The sequence below is a fragment of the Symphalangus syndactylus genome, chromosome 3, assembly GCF_028878055.3.
Source record: "Symphalangus syndactylus isolate Jambi chromosome 3, NHGRI_mSymSyn1-v2.1_pri, whole genome shotgun sequence".
Taxonomy (NCBI): Eukaryota; Metazoa; Chordata; class Mammalia; order Primates; family Hylobatidae; genus Symphalangus; species Symphalangus syndactylus.
The window spans coordinates 17,141,297-17,159,240 of NC_072425.2; the positions used below are offsets into that span (position 1 = coordinate 17,141,297).

The 17,944-nt window shown below is 48.5% G+C and overlaps 1 protein-coding gene across 3 annotated transcripts in view; it reads right to left on the reverse strand.

Moving 5' to 3' along the window:
• Positions 1-17,944, reverse strand: part of STXBP1 (syntaxin binding protein 1) — an 80,380-nt gene that overhangs the window by 6,563 nt on the left and 55,873 nt on the right. For 2 of the 3 annotated variants that reach the window (XM_055270997.2, XM_055270998.2), the window contains exons 10-18: positions 17,578-17,685; positions 15,793-15,853; positions 13,700-13,765; positions 12,553-12,633; positions 9,883-10,021; positions 9,074-9,183; positions 7,617-7,718; positions 5,909-5,994; positions 3,608-3,762 (exon numbers count right to left, since the gene is read on the reverse strand). In XM_055270997.2, coding sequence (XP_055126972.1) covers positions 3,608-3,762; positions 5,909-5,994; positions 7,617-7,718; positions 9,074-9,183; positions 9,883-10,021; positions 12,553-12,633; positions 13,700-13,765; positions 15,793-15,853; positions 17,578-17,685 — 908 coding nt within the window. Of the gene's footprint in view, positions 1-1,682; positions 1,809-3,607; positions 3,763-5,908; positions 5,995-7,616; positions 7,719-9,073; positions 9,184-9,882; positions 10,022-12,552; positions 12,634-13,699; positions 13,766-15,792; positions 15,854-17,577; positions 17,686-17,944 lie in introns of all 3 variants that reach the window. The other variant, XM_055270996.2, reaches the window with a different exon arrangement.

Below are 17,944 nucleotides of genomic sequence, written 5' to 3' on the forward strand. Positions count from 1 at the left end.
CTCACTGGGCCACATCTCAGCTCAGGTGAAGGGGCTTTTCCAGGGTCCATTGTCAATGATATACACAAAGTCAGGTACACAAAATATGGCCTCATGACAGAATATATAATAAGCTAAGGAGTCACTGATGTGATGGAAGCCTGCCATTTAAACACATAGGAGGTTCCCATCATATCTGAAGGATAGAAAGAGAGAGGAGGGAATGAGGACAATTTTGAAGATCAAAATTTGGATAGTCGGCTGGGCGCAGTGGCTCACGCCTATAATCCCAGCACTTTGGGAGGCTGAGGCAGGTGGATCACCTGAGGTTGGGAGTTCAAGACCAGCCTGACCGACATGGAGAAACCCCATCTCTACTAAAAATACAAAAAAAAAATTAGCCAGGTGTGGTGGCGCATGCCTGTAATCCCAGCAACTCGGGAGACTAAGGCAGGAGAATCACTTGAACCCAGGAGGCAGAGGTTGTGGTGAGCCGAGATCATGCCATTGCGCACTCCAGCCTGGGCAACAAGAGCGAAACTCTGTCTCAAACAAAAAGATAATCATAATAAAAATAAAAGTAAAAAAATAAAATTTGGATAGTCTACTAAGCAGACAGTAGGTTCTGGGTAACAAGCTTGGTGGGAGACAGAAGATGCTCTCTAAAACCACACAGAGCATTAATAATAGGTTTATGCTGGGCACAGTGGTATGGGCCTATGGTGCCAGCTACTCAGGAGGCTGAGATAGGAGGATCTCTTGAGGCCAGGAGTTTGAGGCTGCAGTGTGTTGTGATCACACCTGTGAAGAGCCACTGCACTCCAGCATGGGCAACATAGCAAGACCCTGTCTTAAAAAAAAAAAAAAACATTTCTACTGAAAGGCTCTCAGACCCTACCAAGGGACTTCAGTGGGAGAGAGAGGGTATGACTACTCAACTCTTGAAAGGATCCACAGAATTAAAAGTAATTACTAAAAGAGCAAATGACCATTAAGTGCCGTTTCCTGCAGAGGAACATGAAACAAAAGCTCTTCCCACTAAAGATTGGAGTTCCCCAAGCAGATGGCGGCTTGTGACCCAATTACCCCTTATAACTTATTTCTTGAGAAGTGCCTGTCCTAGGAAAAAGGTATTCACACCATCCGTCCAGCTGCCACTAACCTGGGGTCTATTCTACATTGCCTGCCAAGCTTCCCTCACGACCAGCCATCTCCACCACCGCCTGCCTTCCTGGACATGGTGTTCCCTGAATGTCCACTGGCCTCACTCTCAGACCCCCACACCCAGCACAACCAGGACACTCTACATTCCTTGTGGGGGCCACAAATTCATCCCAGACCAGCAGGCTTGGGCACTGTGCTTCAGGCATCCCCCAAAACTTCAGTTCCCTCTCTGACAACTGTTCACAGCAGTCATTATCATTTTTAGTTTCCACTCAGCGGCCTGCAGGCGTCTGAGCAGTGCGGAACCCAAGGCATGAGTGAGCCAGCAGGTCAGAGCCCGGAGGGTTCATGGCAGGGCTGTGAGGGCAGCACTGGACACATTTTCAATCGGTGTTGAGAACTGCAAGCATTTTCTTGTTGAAACAAAATCAAATAAATAATAAACTAAAAAGGAAGAAATAAAGAAAAAGAGTGACGGAATAATCAAAGAAAGCCCTTCAGAGTGGAAGAGTTTCTTTTCTGTAATAAGCTGCTTTTACTTTGTTTCTTTGGCTCTCACTCCATTGTTGGAGCCTGATCCTCAAAAGATACCCTAGAGGACTCCCTGAAGTCGGGGTGTCTCAGGTCCATGAGAAATTTGGTGGGAGTAAGAATGTGAGTAGAACCTGTGGGAGAACAGAGGCCAGCTGACTGCTTGAACAAAGGTACGTCACAGGAACATGCCAACTTAGGCCTACATTTTATGCAGCCAATGAGGTATGAGAAAGCAAGACACACACACGTGCACGCATGCATACACACACACACAAGCGCGCACGCACACACATGGTAGCAAGGCGGCTGGCATGCACAAAGCAGGGGAGGCCACACAGCGGACGTCAGCTGTCTGCGAGAGGCCCCTCCATGAATCTTCATGGGCAACTTCATATCCCCAGGTTCCCACCTCCCGATATATGGAACCTCAAGTCAGGTCTACAGATGAAGGGGAAGATTTATACCCAAAGCCTGGCTGTGACAGCTTCTGTCCAGAAAAGCTGTGTTTGAGCTCAGAATTACTCACTACATTCATGCAATACATATGCAAGCAGGGAGCAGAGAGCTTTATCACCGGGGCTATACAACAGAAGGGAAAAACAGTTATGTGCAGAGCTGGTGACCTGACACGGGAAGCTTGAGGGCTGCAGCGGGGAGGTACAGTCTCCCCACTGGATTGTACTATCAGAGAGGCGGCTGACAGCCCCAGATCCATCTTGAAAAACCCAGAAACAGCCATGTGGACTGGTCTATGGAGTCTGCTCACTTGGATAGCTTGTGGGGGTACTGTGACTTGCTCACCCTAAATAGGAGGTATAAAACTGCCACTTGTTATCGAGATCATGACTGTGCCTGGGATTAAGACCAGTGGTGGGCACCTATGGGAGAAGGTCAGCGATGCCTCCCAGCTGGGGCAGCTCAGGGCCTCTTCCTGTAGCAGTTCATGTGTAAGTGGCCTGAGAGGCCATCCTCGGCCCTGGAGAGTATAATTCCCCACTGGGTGCAGAGCACACCCCCTTCCAAAAGGAGGCCAAGAGCCCTGGCCTCACTCCTTGCTCGGCATAAGTCTGTTTCCACTGAGGACAGAGCCCAGCCACGGTAGTGAACATGACAGCTTCTTGCCAGACAGTGTTGAGAGGGACTCCCAGGCTGGCGGGTACCCTCCATTTTGTTAAGGGCAAAACAGAACAAAAAGGGAGGCATCTGGAGAAAGCAAGACTTTTCTTAGCTCGTTCATCTTCTTCCAGCCCTAAACATCATAGAAGCCCCCAAAGGCACGAAAAAGGAGAAAAGTCTCCTGCTGCGTTAAGCTAGCTCCTACGAGTTGCTTCCTCTCTTTTGGAAAACGAACAGGAAATACGAGAAAGGGCATGGCAGACCTGGAAAGTGGTTGGAGGTGGCTGGGGGAGCCCTGGGCAGAGTCCAGAGGTCAGGCAGTAGTTTCAGGCAGCACCTGCTCACAGCTGTCTGTCCATCTCCACCTGACAGGGCAGCGATTGACTGCCATTCACTGCCCATTCCTGCCTGGGCATGAGGCCAATGCCAGGAAACTGATAGACCTCATCTTGGGCCTAGTTCAAGGCTGTGAATGAGTATTACTGATCCCGTTTTGCTGAGTAAGGAAATGGTTGGAGAGCTGGAGCCACTTGCTCAAGGTCACCCACTTGCAGTTTGCAGGGCAGGAATCTGAGCCTGAGTCTGCCGGACCCTGGGATCAGGCACTTCCTACCTCATGAGGCTGCCTTCCATTGAGAGACGCAGCAGGGCAGACCAAGGAGGGAACCCTTTGCCCCTAGCTACTGCTGTCCACAGTTACCTAGAGACTAAGTTTTGTGGGTCAAGGGAGTCTATGACAGATGCGACACCAAAGCGTGGAATGGAGTCAAGGTGCGATGCGGCGGCGCCTTCCGCTGGAAGCATGGCCACTCACCTATCAGCACCTCCCACTTTCCGTTGGCCTGGGTCACCTCGTAGGCGCAGCGCATCTCATTCAGGCTCACACCCCCAAGGATGAAAATGATGAGGCGGGGGCCACTGCGGTACTCGCCTGGGGCCTTGTTCTTATGCCAGTGCCCATAGCGGGCGCTGAGAAAGAGAGAGAGAGAAAGAGAGTGTCAGTCAGTTTATCTGCACTCACGGCATCTAGTGCTTCATACCCCAGTGGTTTGTTTACATATTAGGTCTGTACACTTGTGCCCCAAACAGAGTAGATGCTTAGTGAGTGCTGGCTGAATTTCACTGCAATGCAATTTTCAAGTGGTTTGGTTCCCAGGAGAAGAGTCACTATGAATGCCTGTGCTGCTGTGACCTTGTCACTCTTAGAAACATGCAGGCAACAGACAGGATCAGTTCAGCTCTGACGCTTGCTGGGTCAAGTTCTGTAGCATCCCCCTGCTAGAGGCTCATGCAGACGTCTACCCCAAGTCGCGCATGCCTCTGAGCTTGCCTGGATGCTCTGCTGTCAGTGCACAGTGATGACAGTCTAAGATCTGCCTTCAGGCTGGCACATAGATCCCCTGAAAACACGTACTGAGTGAGTGCCTCTTGGAGGCCAGGGCCTCCCCAGTACCACATCCCAAGGAGACACAGGCCTTGACCAAGAGGTCATCATTGAATGGGGCAGGTGGGGAGAAGGAAGTGAGCCCAAATCCTGGTCTGATGAAGAGCTCTGTGCTATACGACCAAGCACAGGGAAGCCCTGGAACCCTGTCCAGGCACCACCGGGGAGGATTCTCCATCCCTGAGCTGCCTCCTGGAAATTGCGGCGAAGCCAGGGAGGAAGAGTACTTCAGTGGCAGGGCTGCTCCCAGAGGGGCTTCCTTCAATAGCTCTTTACCTTTGACTGAGAAACAGGAACAAATGGGTTGTTCCCAGGTTAAGAAAATGAGAAAAATGAGATGAAAGGAGCAAGTCCTTTCTGGCCACTGCAATGCGTCACCTTTCTTCCTGACTCATGACAGCCTTACAGTCACTTTCCAAACCAGGAAGACGCCTGGGGCACTGTTTGGGCCAACAGAGAATCTCACAGTCGCTTTCTTTCCTTGTGTAATCATTTGATATCCCATTCTCATCACCCAGCCTGACTGTGGCGCTACTGGGGATTTTGTATTTTATGCCATATTTGGCAATAAACGTTTTACCTCTGCTGCCATGAGAAGGGCTGCACAATGACACAGAGGCCACCATAGGCCTCTGGCCCAGCTGAAGCCAAAAGTGAACACAGAGAGAGGAGACGCAAGAGAGAAGACAGGCGGGGAAAGCAGGAGAGGAGGGACAGAGATGTGCACATCCTGGGGTGCCAGGTGTGGCACAGCTGCAGTGCCAGGGTCGCCCTCTCGAGCTGCTAACTCTACCATCCCGAGTGCGTGCTCAGCCCTGACTGTTCTCAGGAGCCACTGTGTGGAGAGTCCACGTGTGTTACCCACTCGTCAGCTGGGGGACATGTGGGCTGCTCCACACTTGGACTGCATGAGTAAAGCTATGAACGCTGATGCGCTGCAATTTTAAACAGGGTGGTGAGGGAAGATTGGAGAAGGTAACACTTGATTAAAGACCAAAGGAGATAAGAGGCAAGCCATGCAGACATATTTTTTCTTTGTCTGTTTGAGGTGCAGTCTCGCTCTGTCACCCAGACTGGAGTGCAGTGATGCGATCTTGGCTCACCGCAACCTCTGCCTCCTGGGTTCAAGCAATTCTCCTGCCTCAGCCTCCTGAGTAGCTGGGACTACAGGCATAAGCCACCATGCCCAGCTAACTTTTGTATTTTTAGTAGAGACGGGGTTTCACCATGTTCGCCAGGCTGGTCTCAAATGCCTGACCTCAAGTGATTCACCCGCCTTGGCCTCCCAAAGTTCTGGGATTACAGGTGTGAGCTACTGTGCCCAGCCCATGCAGACATATCTGGGGACAGATAATTTCAGGCAGAGGGAAAAGCAAGTGCAGTGGTCCTGAGGCAAACGTAAGCCTGACTGTTCTAGAAGTGTGAGGAAGCTGGCATGGCTCATGCGGAGTGAGTGAGGGAGGAGGTGTGAGGGATGAATCAGAAAGGAACGGGATGCTGGAGGGGGAAGGGCCGTGGGACCACTGTGCAGACCTGGCCCACGCTGCAGCTGTGGGGAGCAGCAGTGAGAGGGCTCTGGTAAATCACACAGCTACACAGTGGGATGGCCGCAGAGCTGACATCCAACCAGAGCTGGCTCCCCTCTGTCCTTGCTAAGGGATTTTCACCTACCTGACGGCGGTGGTACTGAAGGAGGCAGACGAACGGGTAGAGATATAAGGGTAGTGTTTGGTGTCAAGTTTGTCCTCAATAGTGTCCTAGAAGGAAAAGAGACAGATATTAGCTTGCCATCTGTCTGAAAAGTGCTGACGGGAACCAAGGCCAGATGATCTGTAGAACATGTCACTTGGCAAAACCATGGTCAGGTTTGCAACAACCAGAGCTCCCTTCCCTGTGGCCAGAGGTGCCTAGCACAGGGCTCAGTTATAGCAGATGCTTTGTAACTGGCTGCTATACTGAGATAGCCTGCTTTTTAAGAGAAGTTTTTTCTTGCGTCTCTTCCAGTTTATTCACTTTCATAATCTACATGAGGTTTTATAAATGATGCATTCTGTCCAATAAATTCCTGATACTTGCCATCAGCCTTGTAGAAACCAGGCACAAGCAGTGTCTCTCCTGCACGAAGGAGCCTTACCCTCTCCATTTTTCAAGTGTCTAATTATCTGGTGGGTGGACTCTCACCATCTACATCCTGCTGCCTAGAAATCCACACTCTTCTTTACAGCTCCCACATGAAGCCTACACATGTCTCTTTAGGGGATCGGAGAGGAGGGGGAGCAAAACGGAGCAGAGAACAAAGAACAAAGGAGGGAATGAGACAGAGGGGTTGGCCATCCCAACAAGCAAAGAGATATAATTGGTTTCTAGATGTTTCATGTTCACCCATCCTTTTAGTTTGTGGTTTTTAAAAATGGGAGCTGACTCACTCTATATATTTAAAATACATTTATATTAATGTACAATTCAATAGGAACACCTGGGCTGCCAGGAATTAACTAAGGGATCCCGAGAAAAACCCCTTCATTCTCTAGACCCCAGTTTTGTTCACCAATCAAGTTGGAAAGATCTGGTGGTGCAGGATTCTATGCAGGGTCTCTTCCCGCTACAAGGAGAGAAGGGAATGACCCCACAGGGCTACTGTGGTGGCCACCACCTTATACACCTTCCAGCCAACAACTGCAAAAACACCTGCTGCACTAGAGGCTCTGTGCAGACAGAGCAGCTGAGGGGACAGGACCAACAAACGAAAAGGCGACCCGAGGCACCAAGAAGCACATGTGCACTAAGGAGTCCAGGGGAGGCCTCCGTGTGCTGAGTGGTCAGACAGGTGGGGCAGCGGATGGAAACGGTGAGATTCAAGCGAGGCTTTGATGGAAAGCAGGATCTGGGAAGGGGAGTGGAGGGGTGAGAACATGCCAGGCAAGGGGCTGCTTTGGCCAGAGGAGCAGAATCCGATTTGCTGGTGTGTGGAGGCTCAGGTAGGGAACAGTAGGAGGAGGGCAGGGCAGGGCAGGGCAGGCAGGGCCGCGCTGGGGAGGTGTGCTGAGCCACTGCACCTGTGTGGAGATGTGATGTCACTAATCTGACCTTTGAGATGCACTTGGACCCCTCTGGATGCGGCACCCTAGAGGGGTCTCTATTATAGGAGCTGAATGCTCCAAGACATAACAACAAACAGATCTGGGGCTGTGCTTCACAGTCTCTCAGCTCTTGGGCAAGGGGCGCCATGAGGGCCAAAGGAGGCCCAGATGCGAATCCTCAAGTGGAGGCAGTACCCGTGAAGTCAGCAGCACCTCACAGCAGGTGAAGCTGGAAGCATCCAGGCTGACAAGCCAAGGGCCCTGGGCCTGGTTCTTCCTCCCTGTGCCCCAGCACTAACCTCCATGATGTCCTTGATAATTGGAGTCCACCGTGACAGCTGGTAGGTCTGCTCACTGATGCGCTCCTTCCGCTCCGGCTTGCTCCGGCGACGCAGCGTGGACTGCATGCACACACACACCAGGTTAGAACCTGAGTCAGGGCCACTTGGGTGACCTCTGCTACTCTCTGGAAATTCTCTGAAGGACCCCAGAGGCAGCACTGGCCAACAGTAATGGGGGGGGATGGCTTTCCATGGAAGAGCCCCAAATGTGCCCTTTTGGGAACCTGGAGCAAACTTGTTCTTTAGTCATAAAAAGGCCGGGCTTGGTGGCTCACACCTGTAATCCCAGCACTTTGGGAGGCTGAGGTGAGCAGATCACCTGAGGTCAGGAGTTCACGACCAGTCTGGCCAACATGGCGAAACCCCATCTCTACTAAAAATACAAAAATTAGCTAGGTGTGGTGGTGTGCACCTGTAATCCCAGATACTCAGGAGGCTGAGGCAGGAGAATTGCTTGAACGTGGGAGATGGAGGTTGCAGTGAGCCAAAATCTCACCACTGCACTCCATCCTGGGCTACAGAGTGAGGCTCTATCTCAAAAAAAAAAAAAAAAAGTCATAAAAAATGGCAAACATAGGTCAAGTATGTAAGTGCCATTAAAAAAAAAAAAAAACTCCAGGCAGTTGAAACAGTAGTTTGCTGCCTATTAGAGGAGGGCATACTGCTTGGAGCATGCCGTATCGGATTTCAGCAGCCCAGTTGCACTGAATGAATGCACATCTCCATTCTCATTTTGATCCCTCTTGTGAACAAGGGTTTAAAAATGCCAAACTCCTGCTAGTTACAGGGCTATGGTCTGGTGGTACTGGAATAGTTTTGTCTATAAGATTCCAGAGGGAGAATATATGCAACCTTAGCTTTGTTAGTGCAGTGCCTATAGAAGACAAGTACACAGTGGGGCTGTGACATGCAAGGCTCATGGCAAAGTCCTCTGCAAGGGTCCTGGAGGCTTCACCCCACCTCTTCTAGAGCACATCACGTGGTCCAGGCCTCCCAGACAACTTGCCCTGACTTGGCTCTGAACCAACCCAGTGCAGAAGACTCAAAGGTGGCCAAACTGCTAGCTCTAAGTGTAATATTCTCATCTTCACAGGGGACGCTGAGGCTAAGCTGTCCAAAAGTGAGGCCAGACAGACCCTGAGGCAAGACAGATAAAACGGCGGGGACCCCTGTTATGGTTTGGTTCCAAGACAGCTCAGCTTTCACAACTGTGAATGACTCACTGCTGTTGAGGTCTAGGTTCTTGGCTGTGTCTCTGATTTATATATAGCTTTACACCTTTATCCCTCTGATTCCATGTCTCTCTCTCGACGTACGAGTGTGTATCAGAGGATGCTATATGTCAGTCAGAGCAGAAGCAGACAGATCTGCCAGCTCCCTTCCTGCCTCCCCTGGAACCTGAGCTGGCCTCTTACATCGGTAACGATGGGCACGCCGAGGTGAGCCATGTTGGTGATGATCTCACTATCCTCTGGGGGTATCTGGGCGTGCTGGATCAGTTTGTTCAGGTTTTCCTCTGTGATGCCTGAGGGTACAAGACACCCGATCACCACACACAGCCCCCATGCACCCAATGGGACAGGCCAGATGGTGGCCCTTCTCCCCTCAGGGTTAGTGGACGTTGCTCCTCTACCTCATCAGATTCACTATAGGTGAGGACAACATGAGGATCCCGATTCCCCTCCAGCCACTCCGCCTGAGTGAGGAACATCAGCAGCTGCCCCTATAGTCTGTGTTTCCATCTGCCCCCCGGCTTCTCAGCAACCCCTGCCCACCCCCACCCTGAATCAAAGTCAAATTGGACAAGAGTCTTATTATCTATCTTTTGTACAATGGACATTCCTGAGCAACTGTGATTGAACTCGGTAAAAGTCAGTTCTTTAAAGGCAAAGATTACCAATGTGATGCAAGTTAAAAATACCGATGGGCATAGCTCTGGTAAACTGGCCACAAGGCCAAGCAGCTTTCCCTCTCTCCCCAGCCCTGTCCTCTTCCATCTACTCCATACCATTTATTAAGTCTACAATGACCGGGGGACATTCAGCCTCTAGCTACAGTGATCTGACTACACTGCATTTCCCCAAACAAAAAGGGCCCCTAGGATCTTCTTTTCTTCCCCAGTCCACGTCTTTTAAATGACTTCTCTACTTTGTTTCCTCTTTCTCAGTTGTCTCAGTTTCCCCAAGACAGGGTCTGTGCCTTCCTCTAGGTCCCACAGCCCTACCATTCTTCAAAAAGATGTAGAGAAGGATGATGCGGATTTTGTCATAAGTGCTGACATTGGCATCCAGCAGAATGGGGACGATGGCTCGCATAGGGTCCTTGATCTTCTCTCCCTCAGCATCTGTGCCCATGGCCAGGTCCTAAGGAAAACATACCTCATTGGCTCCATCTCTCTGGTGACAGTGTGGAGGAACAGTAGCTCTTAGGAAATTCAAGATCCACAAATGTCTAGAACTGCCACCTTGGTTGGGGAAGGTCTTAAACAGGTGCTTCTATTCTTATAATGCACTGTCGTTAGCAGGAGTGTGATCAGCACTGTCTCCCACAGCATCAGTGAGGGTGGACAAAAGCCCTGAGTGCCACTTGCCCAACAGAAACCACAATGATTTACCATCTTGTTTTAAAGTAGGCTGTTCACTGTAGGTGAGTGCCAGTGTACTTGTGCCAGCTTCTCAGATAAAGACTCAATCCTGGCTGTGGGCGGTGGCTCATGCCTGTAATCTCAGCACTTTGGAAGGCTGAGGTGGGAGGATCTTTTGAGCCCAGCCTGGGCAACACAGCGGAGACCTCATCTCTACCAAGGCATGGTGGCACATGCCTGTAGTCCCAGTTACTCAGGAGGCTGAGGCAGGAGGATTGCTTGAGCTTAGGAGTTCAAGGCTGCAGTGAGCTATGATTGCACCACTGCACTCTAGCCCGGGTGACAGAGCAAGACCCTGGCTCATAAAAAAAAAAAAAAAAAAGACTAAATCTTGGTAGGCCCTCTAGAGGTACAAGGCCCTGTGAGGGAGCGGGGCTTAAAGGGACGTGCTTCCCTCCCATGAAAAGTGCTGGGATTTTAGGACGCCTTCACATGGGTAGATTCTTTCCATTCTGCTTCCCCTCACAATGAAGCACATGCTTTTTGAGTTTGAACTGCTCTAAGGTTTTAACATGTTTTTAATCTTTCTACCATGTTTCATGAGTGAGGAAGGGAAAAAAGAGCCCCCAAACCAGCAAATCCAAACCCCAGGAGATGAAGGGGAAGATAAGGGCTGAAAAAGAACTAGACATGAAAAAGAGTGAAGTGAACACAAGTTCCTGGCCCCGCTTCATGATGCAGGCAAGACTCAGATCCAGAGAAGGCAGCACGCTGGTCTCAGCCAACCAGGACTCACAGCTGCAGCTTCCTTTGTGGCTCTTAGGAGGTTGCCTGAAGGCTCTCTTTTTTTCTCTCAAGATCCCAAGAGCCATACAAATTCTGATCTCGAGTTCATAGTCTCTCTCCAGTCTGTGTCCCAGGAAGGCAGGACACTTCTCACAGGCCGTTCACCTTTCAGTCCTACCACCAGCCTCAACAGACATTTGACTAGCAGGACATGATTTTAATAATGCAATTAGTTCAACAATACTTTTGATCACTTCTGAAAATTTGTAAACTTCCAAAATTAATCCCAAACTGCATTTTTACTGATTTACGTATGACCTATTTTCTAGATGGCCAGGTTCTTTTCAAGAGGACACCTTGTGTTTGCTATAATCCCCTGTAAAATTGATGAATTTTAGCAGGGCTACTTCCCCTTATAAAATATCCAGTGATACAGGACAGGGCTTACAATCCTAAGCTGAGCCTATTACACCAAACCAGAGGATTGAAATCTTAGCTTCACACTGAGATCCTGAATTGTTTTTTTTCTATGAAAAGAGGCCAAGCTGAGGCTTCGGAATCTTATTATTATTATTTTTGAGACGGAGTCTTGTTCTGTTGCCCAGGCTGGAGTGCAGTGGAGCAATCTCTGCTCACTGCAACCTCTGCCTCCCGGGTTCAAGCGATTCTCCTGCCTCAGACCCCCGAGTCGCTGGGATTACAGGCGCCCGCTACCACGCCCAACTAATTTTTGTATTTTTAGTAGAGATGGGGTTTCACTGTGTTGCCCAAGCTGGTCTTGAACTCCTGACCTCGTGATCCGCCCATCTCGGCCTCCCAAAGTGCTGGGATTACAGGCCTGAGCCACCACGCCCAGCCAGCTTCAGAATCTTTTAACGTCCTCTCTTCGCTTAGAAGTTGAACCATGGTTTTATAATGTTGAAACACTTGAAGAATTACGATGAATCTAAGCCAGGATTAGTGACTCCACAAGACAACCTTGAAAAATGTCAGCAATGATTTCCCTTTTGCAGATGAAAAAAATGAAACACAAAGAAACAAGCACATCAAATAATCAGTGACAGAGAACTCAAACCCCAAATTCTCAATTTACAATCCTAATTGTGATCAGGGATGCTTTGGGCAAATTTTCTGATTGCTACTGCTCTACCCTCTGTCAGCCTCGAGGTCTCCAAAGCTGGTATGGCCATGGCAAGAGTAGAACACATTCAGAATATAAAATTCTGCCAGCCCTGTCAATGTAGGCCTCAGAACCCCACGCATCTTTCTTCACTCATTCCAGGGAAAACAGAGCCTTTCAAAATAGGCATGCAAAATCCAAACAGCACAGCATTCCCAACTACTCTAGTCCCTACCATGGGCAGTGGAACCGCACTGGCTCCAGAGTTGAGAAAGCATGATCTAGCAGGCCTTCCCGTCTCTATTTCCTATGATTCTGCAGGATGTTCAAGGTCAGATGTTAAAATTCTGCTGGGTAAATAGGCCTGGCAAAAACTTGCCGTGGCGGAAGGAGGAGAGTCCTACCTGCTCCACTCGGCAGAGTTTGTCTACGGTGCCTTGGTAATGCTTCATACAGTCCTCAGCAAGGTGCAGGTGGGTGGAGTACTAGGAAAAAGCACAACAGTTTGTGACTAAGGGACTAATCACGGATGCATGCAACATCTACTGAGCACCTACTACGTATAAAACACCACTGGGCACCAAGGAGTCGCTAGCCTCAGAAAGGAGGTAAAAAGTGTGTACAAGCAGGTACACAAACATCACAAAGTAGAAAGTGTTACATGTCAAAAGAGAGGGACAAACCACATTCTAAAAGAGTTAAGACGAAGGAGAAATCCTTTATGAAGGTAGGTGGCACCATGGTTTTTTTTTTGAGACAGAGTCTTGCTCTGTTGCCCAGGCTGGAGCGCAGTGGTGCAATCTGGCTCACTGCAACCTTTGCCTCCTGGGTTCAAGTGATTCTCCTGCCTGAGCCTCCCGAGTAGCTAGGATTACAGGCACGTGCCACCACGCCCAGCTAATTTTTGTACTTATAGTAGAGACGGGGTTTCACCATGTTGGCCAGGTTGGTCTCGAACTCCTGACCTCAGATGATCTGCCCACCTCGGTCTCCCAAAGTGCTGGGATTACAGGCATGAGCCACCACGCCCAGCCAATGATGGTTTTATTACTACAATGTGTCCACAAATTCTTTGATACTCCTCCTTTTAGGAGGCAGAGCTTCATTCCCTCCTTAACTGTAGGTTGGAATTAGTAGCTTGCTTCTAACAAACAATGTGGAGGAAGTGATAATGCATGGCATCCAGGATCAGGACATAAAAGGTATTGTGACTTCCTCCTAGCACGCTCTCTCTCAGATGGCTCACTCTGGGGAAAGCCAATGGCCCTGTTGGGAGGATGCTCAAGGAGCCCTGTGGAAAGGCCCATGTGGTGAGGAACTGAGGCCTCCTGCCAACAGCAAGGGAATAGGAAGGAAAAGATAAAGAGGAGAAAAGAAAGTGACAGGAAATAAGGTGCCTATCCCAGCCTTTCATTTCTTGTCTAATAAAAATTGAAGATGACTAAATATCTGTGAATTTCCATGAATCAATTAGAGTAGTAGGGCTTTGAGAAGTCTTTTTGCAGCTATTTCTACTCAATGATTCAAACAGATGATTTGGGGCTGCCATACCTTGCTGAGCTCTTTCTGGTACTGAGGCATCTTCTTCAGCATCTGGGACAGGTCCCGCATGGTGGTCTGTAAGGGAAAGGAAAGCACATGGTGTCACTCTAATGGCCCTGATGTTAGGAGGCTTTGCAAGGCTGGTGGGCACAGGACAGGACAGCTGCCCACACTAGGGTTCCCAAGCACACACTCCGTAACACTCAAAATGAATCTGTGAAACACAAAATCATGTGTGTTTAGATTTCCAGGCCTCTGGTTCAAAATTTTTTTTGATCCAAATATGATCGTCTTACAGGTTGGGAACTGAACTCTGAAGTCTAGCAGTTACATTTTATTCTATGCTTACTGGACTAGAAAGCTGTTGAGTGCTAATTCTTGCTGAGGAAAAAAAAATCCTTCTATTCACTGCTTTTCTTCATCCTCAGCTCAAGCAGCCTTAGCATCAAGTTTGCACTTCCTCCTGGCAGAAAGACTGTGGCTACGTGGACAGGGGGAGCACAGGGAGGTCAGAGAGGGTGGGAATCTGCACCCGATGGGCAAGACGGGTCTGTGTGCTTTCTAACTGTGTGGGCCATCTAATCCCATCCATTTACCCAACAAAAATTTACTGAATTACTACTATATATATATTACTACCAGGAACTATTACGTGCTGGAGATACAAGGACAAAAGAAAAAAAAAAGAATCTCTGATTCACGGAGAATCAGAGCATCCAGGAGAGGAGCCAAAGCACTGCAGAGATCAGGGCCCTTCGAGGGGACTCACCAGGTAGTGTGGGTGCACGTGGCACAGGCATCTGCCTAGTCTGGGTAGTGAGGAAATGTTGCCTGAGCCAAAGAACCTGGCCAGGTCTGAGGCAAGAGGACCCTGGCGTGGCTGGAGCAAGGAGGCAGGGCAAGAAGGATAGGGGCAGAGATGAGACCAGAGAGAGGCCTGTGGGGCTGATGATGATCTGGGCTTTGGAAGGGGTGTGTGTGTGTGTGTGTGTGTGTGTGTGTGTGTGTGTGTGTGTGTGTGTATTGTGGATGGGAGTTATTCTAAGGGGAACAAGAAGTCCCTAAATGGTTTTAAGCAAGTGAGTAACACAACCAGAGTTGATTTTGGTAACTCCACTTCCCTTGACGAAGACAGATGTGCCACCTCTGATAAACAGGCAGGATATGGAGAGGCCCAGGTAAGATAGGTTATAAATTCTAATTTCACCACAAGTTAAAAGAAGGTCTCACAGTTCATTCTTCTGACTTAAAATGAATCATGATCCAAAACAGTAAATATTAACCCTCAGAGTAACAAAAAGCAGTTGTCTGTAAATATCAAAATGCAGGGGCTCTGGATCTGTATCTTTTTTTTTTTTTTTTAGACAGAGTCTGACTCTGTCACCCAGGCTGGAGTGCAATGGTGTGATCTTGGCTCACGGCAATCTCCACCTCCTGGGTTCAGGCAATTCTCCTGCCTCAGCCTCCCAAGTAGCTGGGATTACAGGTGCCCACCACCACGCCCAGATAATTTTTTGTATTTTTAGTAGAAACAGGGTTTCATTATGTTGGCAAGGCTGATCTTGAACTCCTCACCTTGTGATCCACCTGCCTGGGCCTCCCAAAGTGCTGGGATTACAGGTGTGAGCCACCATGCCTGGCCTGGATCTGTATCTTAAATGTAAAAATGGCCAGGCATGGTGGCTCACGCCTATAATCCTAGCACTTTGGGAGGCTGAGGTGGGCAGATAGCTTGAGGTCAGGAGTACAAAACCAGCCTGGCCAAGATGGTGAAACCCCGTCTCTACTAAAAATACAAAAAAATTAGCCAGGGGTGGTGGCGCACGCCTGTAATCCCAGCTACTCAGGAGGCTCAGGCAGGAGAATTGCTTGAACCCAAAATGCAGAGGTTGCAGTAAGCCAAGATCCTGTCACTGTACCTCAGCCTGGGAAACAGAGCGAGACTCTGTCAAAATAATAATAATAATAATAAAAGCAAAATAAAAATAAGGCAAAATGATATAAACTAAGAGAGGGACATATCCGGAGGAGGCAGCTTCCCTGCTCTTAGAGAGAAAGCAGAGACTAATTTACTGGGCATTTGAGCACTGGCATGGGTTTACCTTCTCTCCAGTATTCATTCTCTTGCTAGAAGAAAAATCTTTCAGAGACCGGGTGACTTCCCTGGAAGATAAAAGAAGGCAGCTAAGTTTCACAGCAACACCATGGACCTTGCTATGGATGCTATAGGAATCATGCAATTTTTCCTTTAGGAGTATGTGGTGAGTTTTCCTGCCAGTAAGGTATGCATTTAAAGTTATTTTTGGCCGGGTGCAGTGGCTCACACCTGTAATCCCAGCACTTTGGGAGGCCAAGGTGGGCAGATCACCTGAGGTTGGGAGTTCGAGACCAGCCTGGTCAACATGGTGAAACTCCATCTCTACTAAAAATACAAAAATTAGCTGGGCATGGTGGCACACTTATGTAATCCCAGCTACTTGGGAGGCTCAGGCAGGGATTGAGAATTGCTTGAACCTGGGAGGCAGAGGTGGCAGTGAGCCAAGATTGTGCCACTGCACTCCAGCCTGGATGACAGAGCAAGGCTCAGTCTCAAAAAAAAAAAAAAAAAAAAAAAAAAAGAAAGAAAAAGTTATTTTCTAAGAGAGAAGAGAGACACATAGCTTTTCTAATTAATATTTGAAACGAGTGGTCTCCAGAGTGGAGTGTACCAGATTATTCAAGGAGAAAAGAGAAGAAAATATTAGAATATCTACTTATGTTTATTTTACCTCATTCTTTTCAAATTTATATTGGAATATAAATAGTGAAACATAATTCATGTTTGAAAAATATACAAACATATATATTTATGTTGTAAATACACACATTAGTACAATAAAGCATATTTTAAATTCATAAATACATTTAATTTACTGAAATATGGGTTAATATCTTTTTTATTTTTTGAGATGGAATTTTGCTCTGTCATCCAGGCTGGAGTGCAATGGCGCAATCTTGGCTCACTGCAACCTCTGACTCCCAGGTTCAAGTGATTCTCCTGCCTCAGCCACCCGAGTAGCTGGGACTATAGGCGCACGCCACCACACTCAGCTAATTTTTGTATTTTTAGTAGAGACGGGGTTTTACCACGTTGGCCAGGCTGGTCTCGAATTCCTGACCTCAGGTGATCCACCTGCCTCGGCCTCCCAAAGTGCTGGGATTACAGGTGTGAGCCACCACGCCTGGCCACAGGTTAGTATCTTTTGAAGTTGAGTGATCAAAAAAGTTTAGAGACCTCTTCTCTAAACAACATAACTATACAAGGCTGTATTATTTTCTCACTCTTCCTTGGGAATTTCCTGAATATATCACCAACTCACCGTAGCAGAATGTGTCTTTCTGAAAAAGCAGAATCATTATCTCAGCTTAAAGGTCTTACAACAATGTTTAAATATTAGAAACATTCTGAAACATTTTCAGAGCTGGATACAGTTTAGTAGGGAGACATCAGCTATTGCTCAGGAACTGTAGGTAAAACAGGGAAGCTGTATACCAGCTATAAAAAAGAAAGTCCAATTGTATACTGTGGTATTTGGGTCTTTCAATAGAATGAACTAGCTTTAAATTTTTAATGTTTGTAATGCATTTTTATGAGAGAGCTACATATGTTTTCCAAGAATCCTAAAAGCAGCCCTAATACAGAATTGATTTTCTAACTTCATGAAGTCGGAGTAGCTCAAGCTCAGAGAACAGAAGGGATTTATCATTACGGGTTAGCATGTTGGTGACTCTGCCAAGGAAACGAATTCACACAGCGATGAGCCCCCGCGAGGTGCCCAGAGTGAACGCATCATCAACAGCAGCTGAGGAGAGGCGCCTTGCTGGAGAAGGGGGCAGGGGGCTCTTACTGGGACACCTCTGCGATGTGCTTGTGGCGCAGTGCTATCCACAGGTCGTCGTCCTCGTCCAGGAGCACCTCCTTCACCCGTGCCTCCCCGATGCCGCTGGTCTCGTACCTAGGATGGAGACGGGACTCAGGTGGAGTGCACGGTCTCCACAACATTCATCGAACCCTTTTCAGCTTACAGCAGCAGCAGCTCACCACCCTCAGCTGCCAGATGTTCACGAGTGCCGTCACAACATCGGACCTGTCAGCCAGGCCTGCTGTGGCAGCACTGACCCGGGCTGCAATTCCTTGGGTAGGAGAGACTCAAAGCTCTATTCAAAGTCAACCGACTTGAAATTCTGTCTTAAAATCTTCTGGGTCAGCTGATA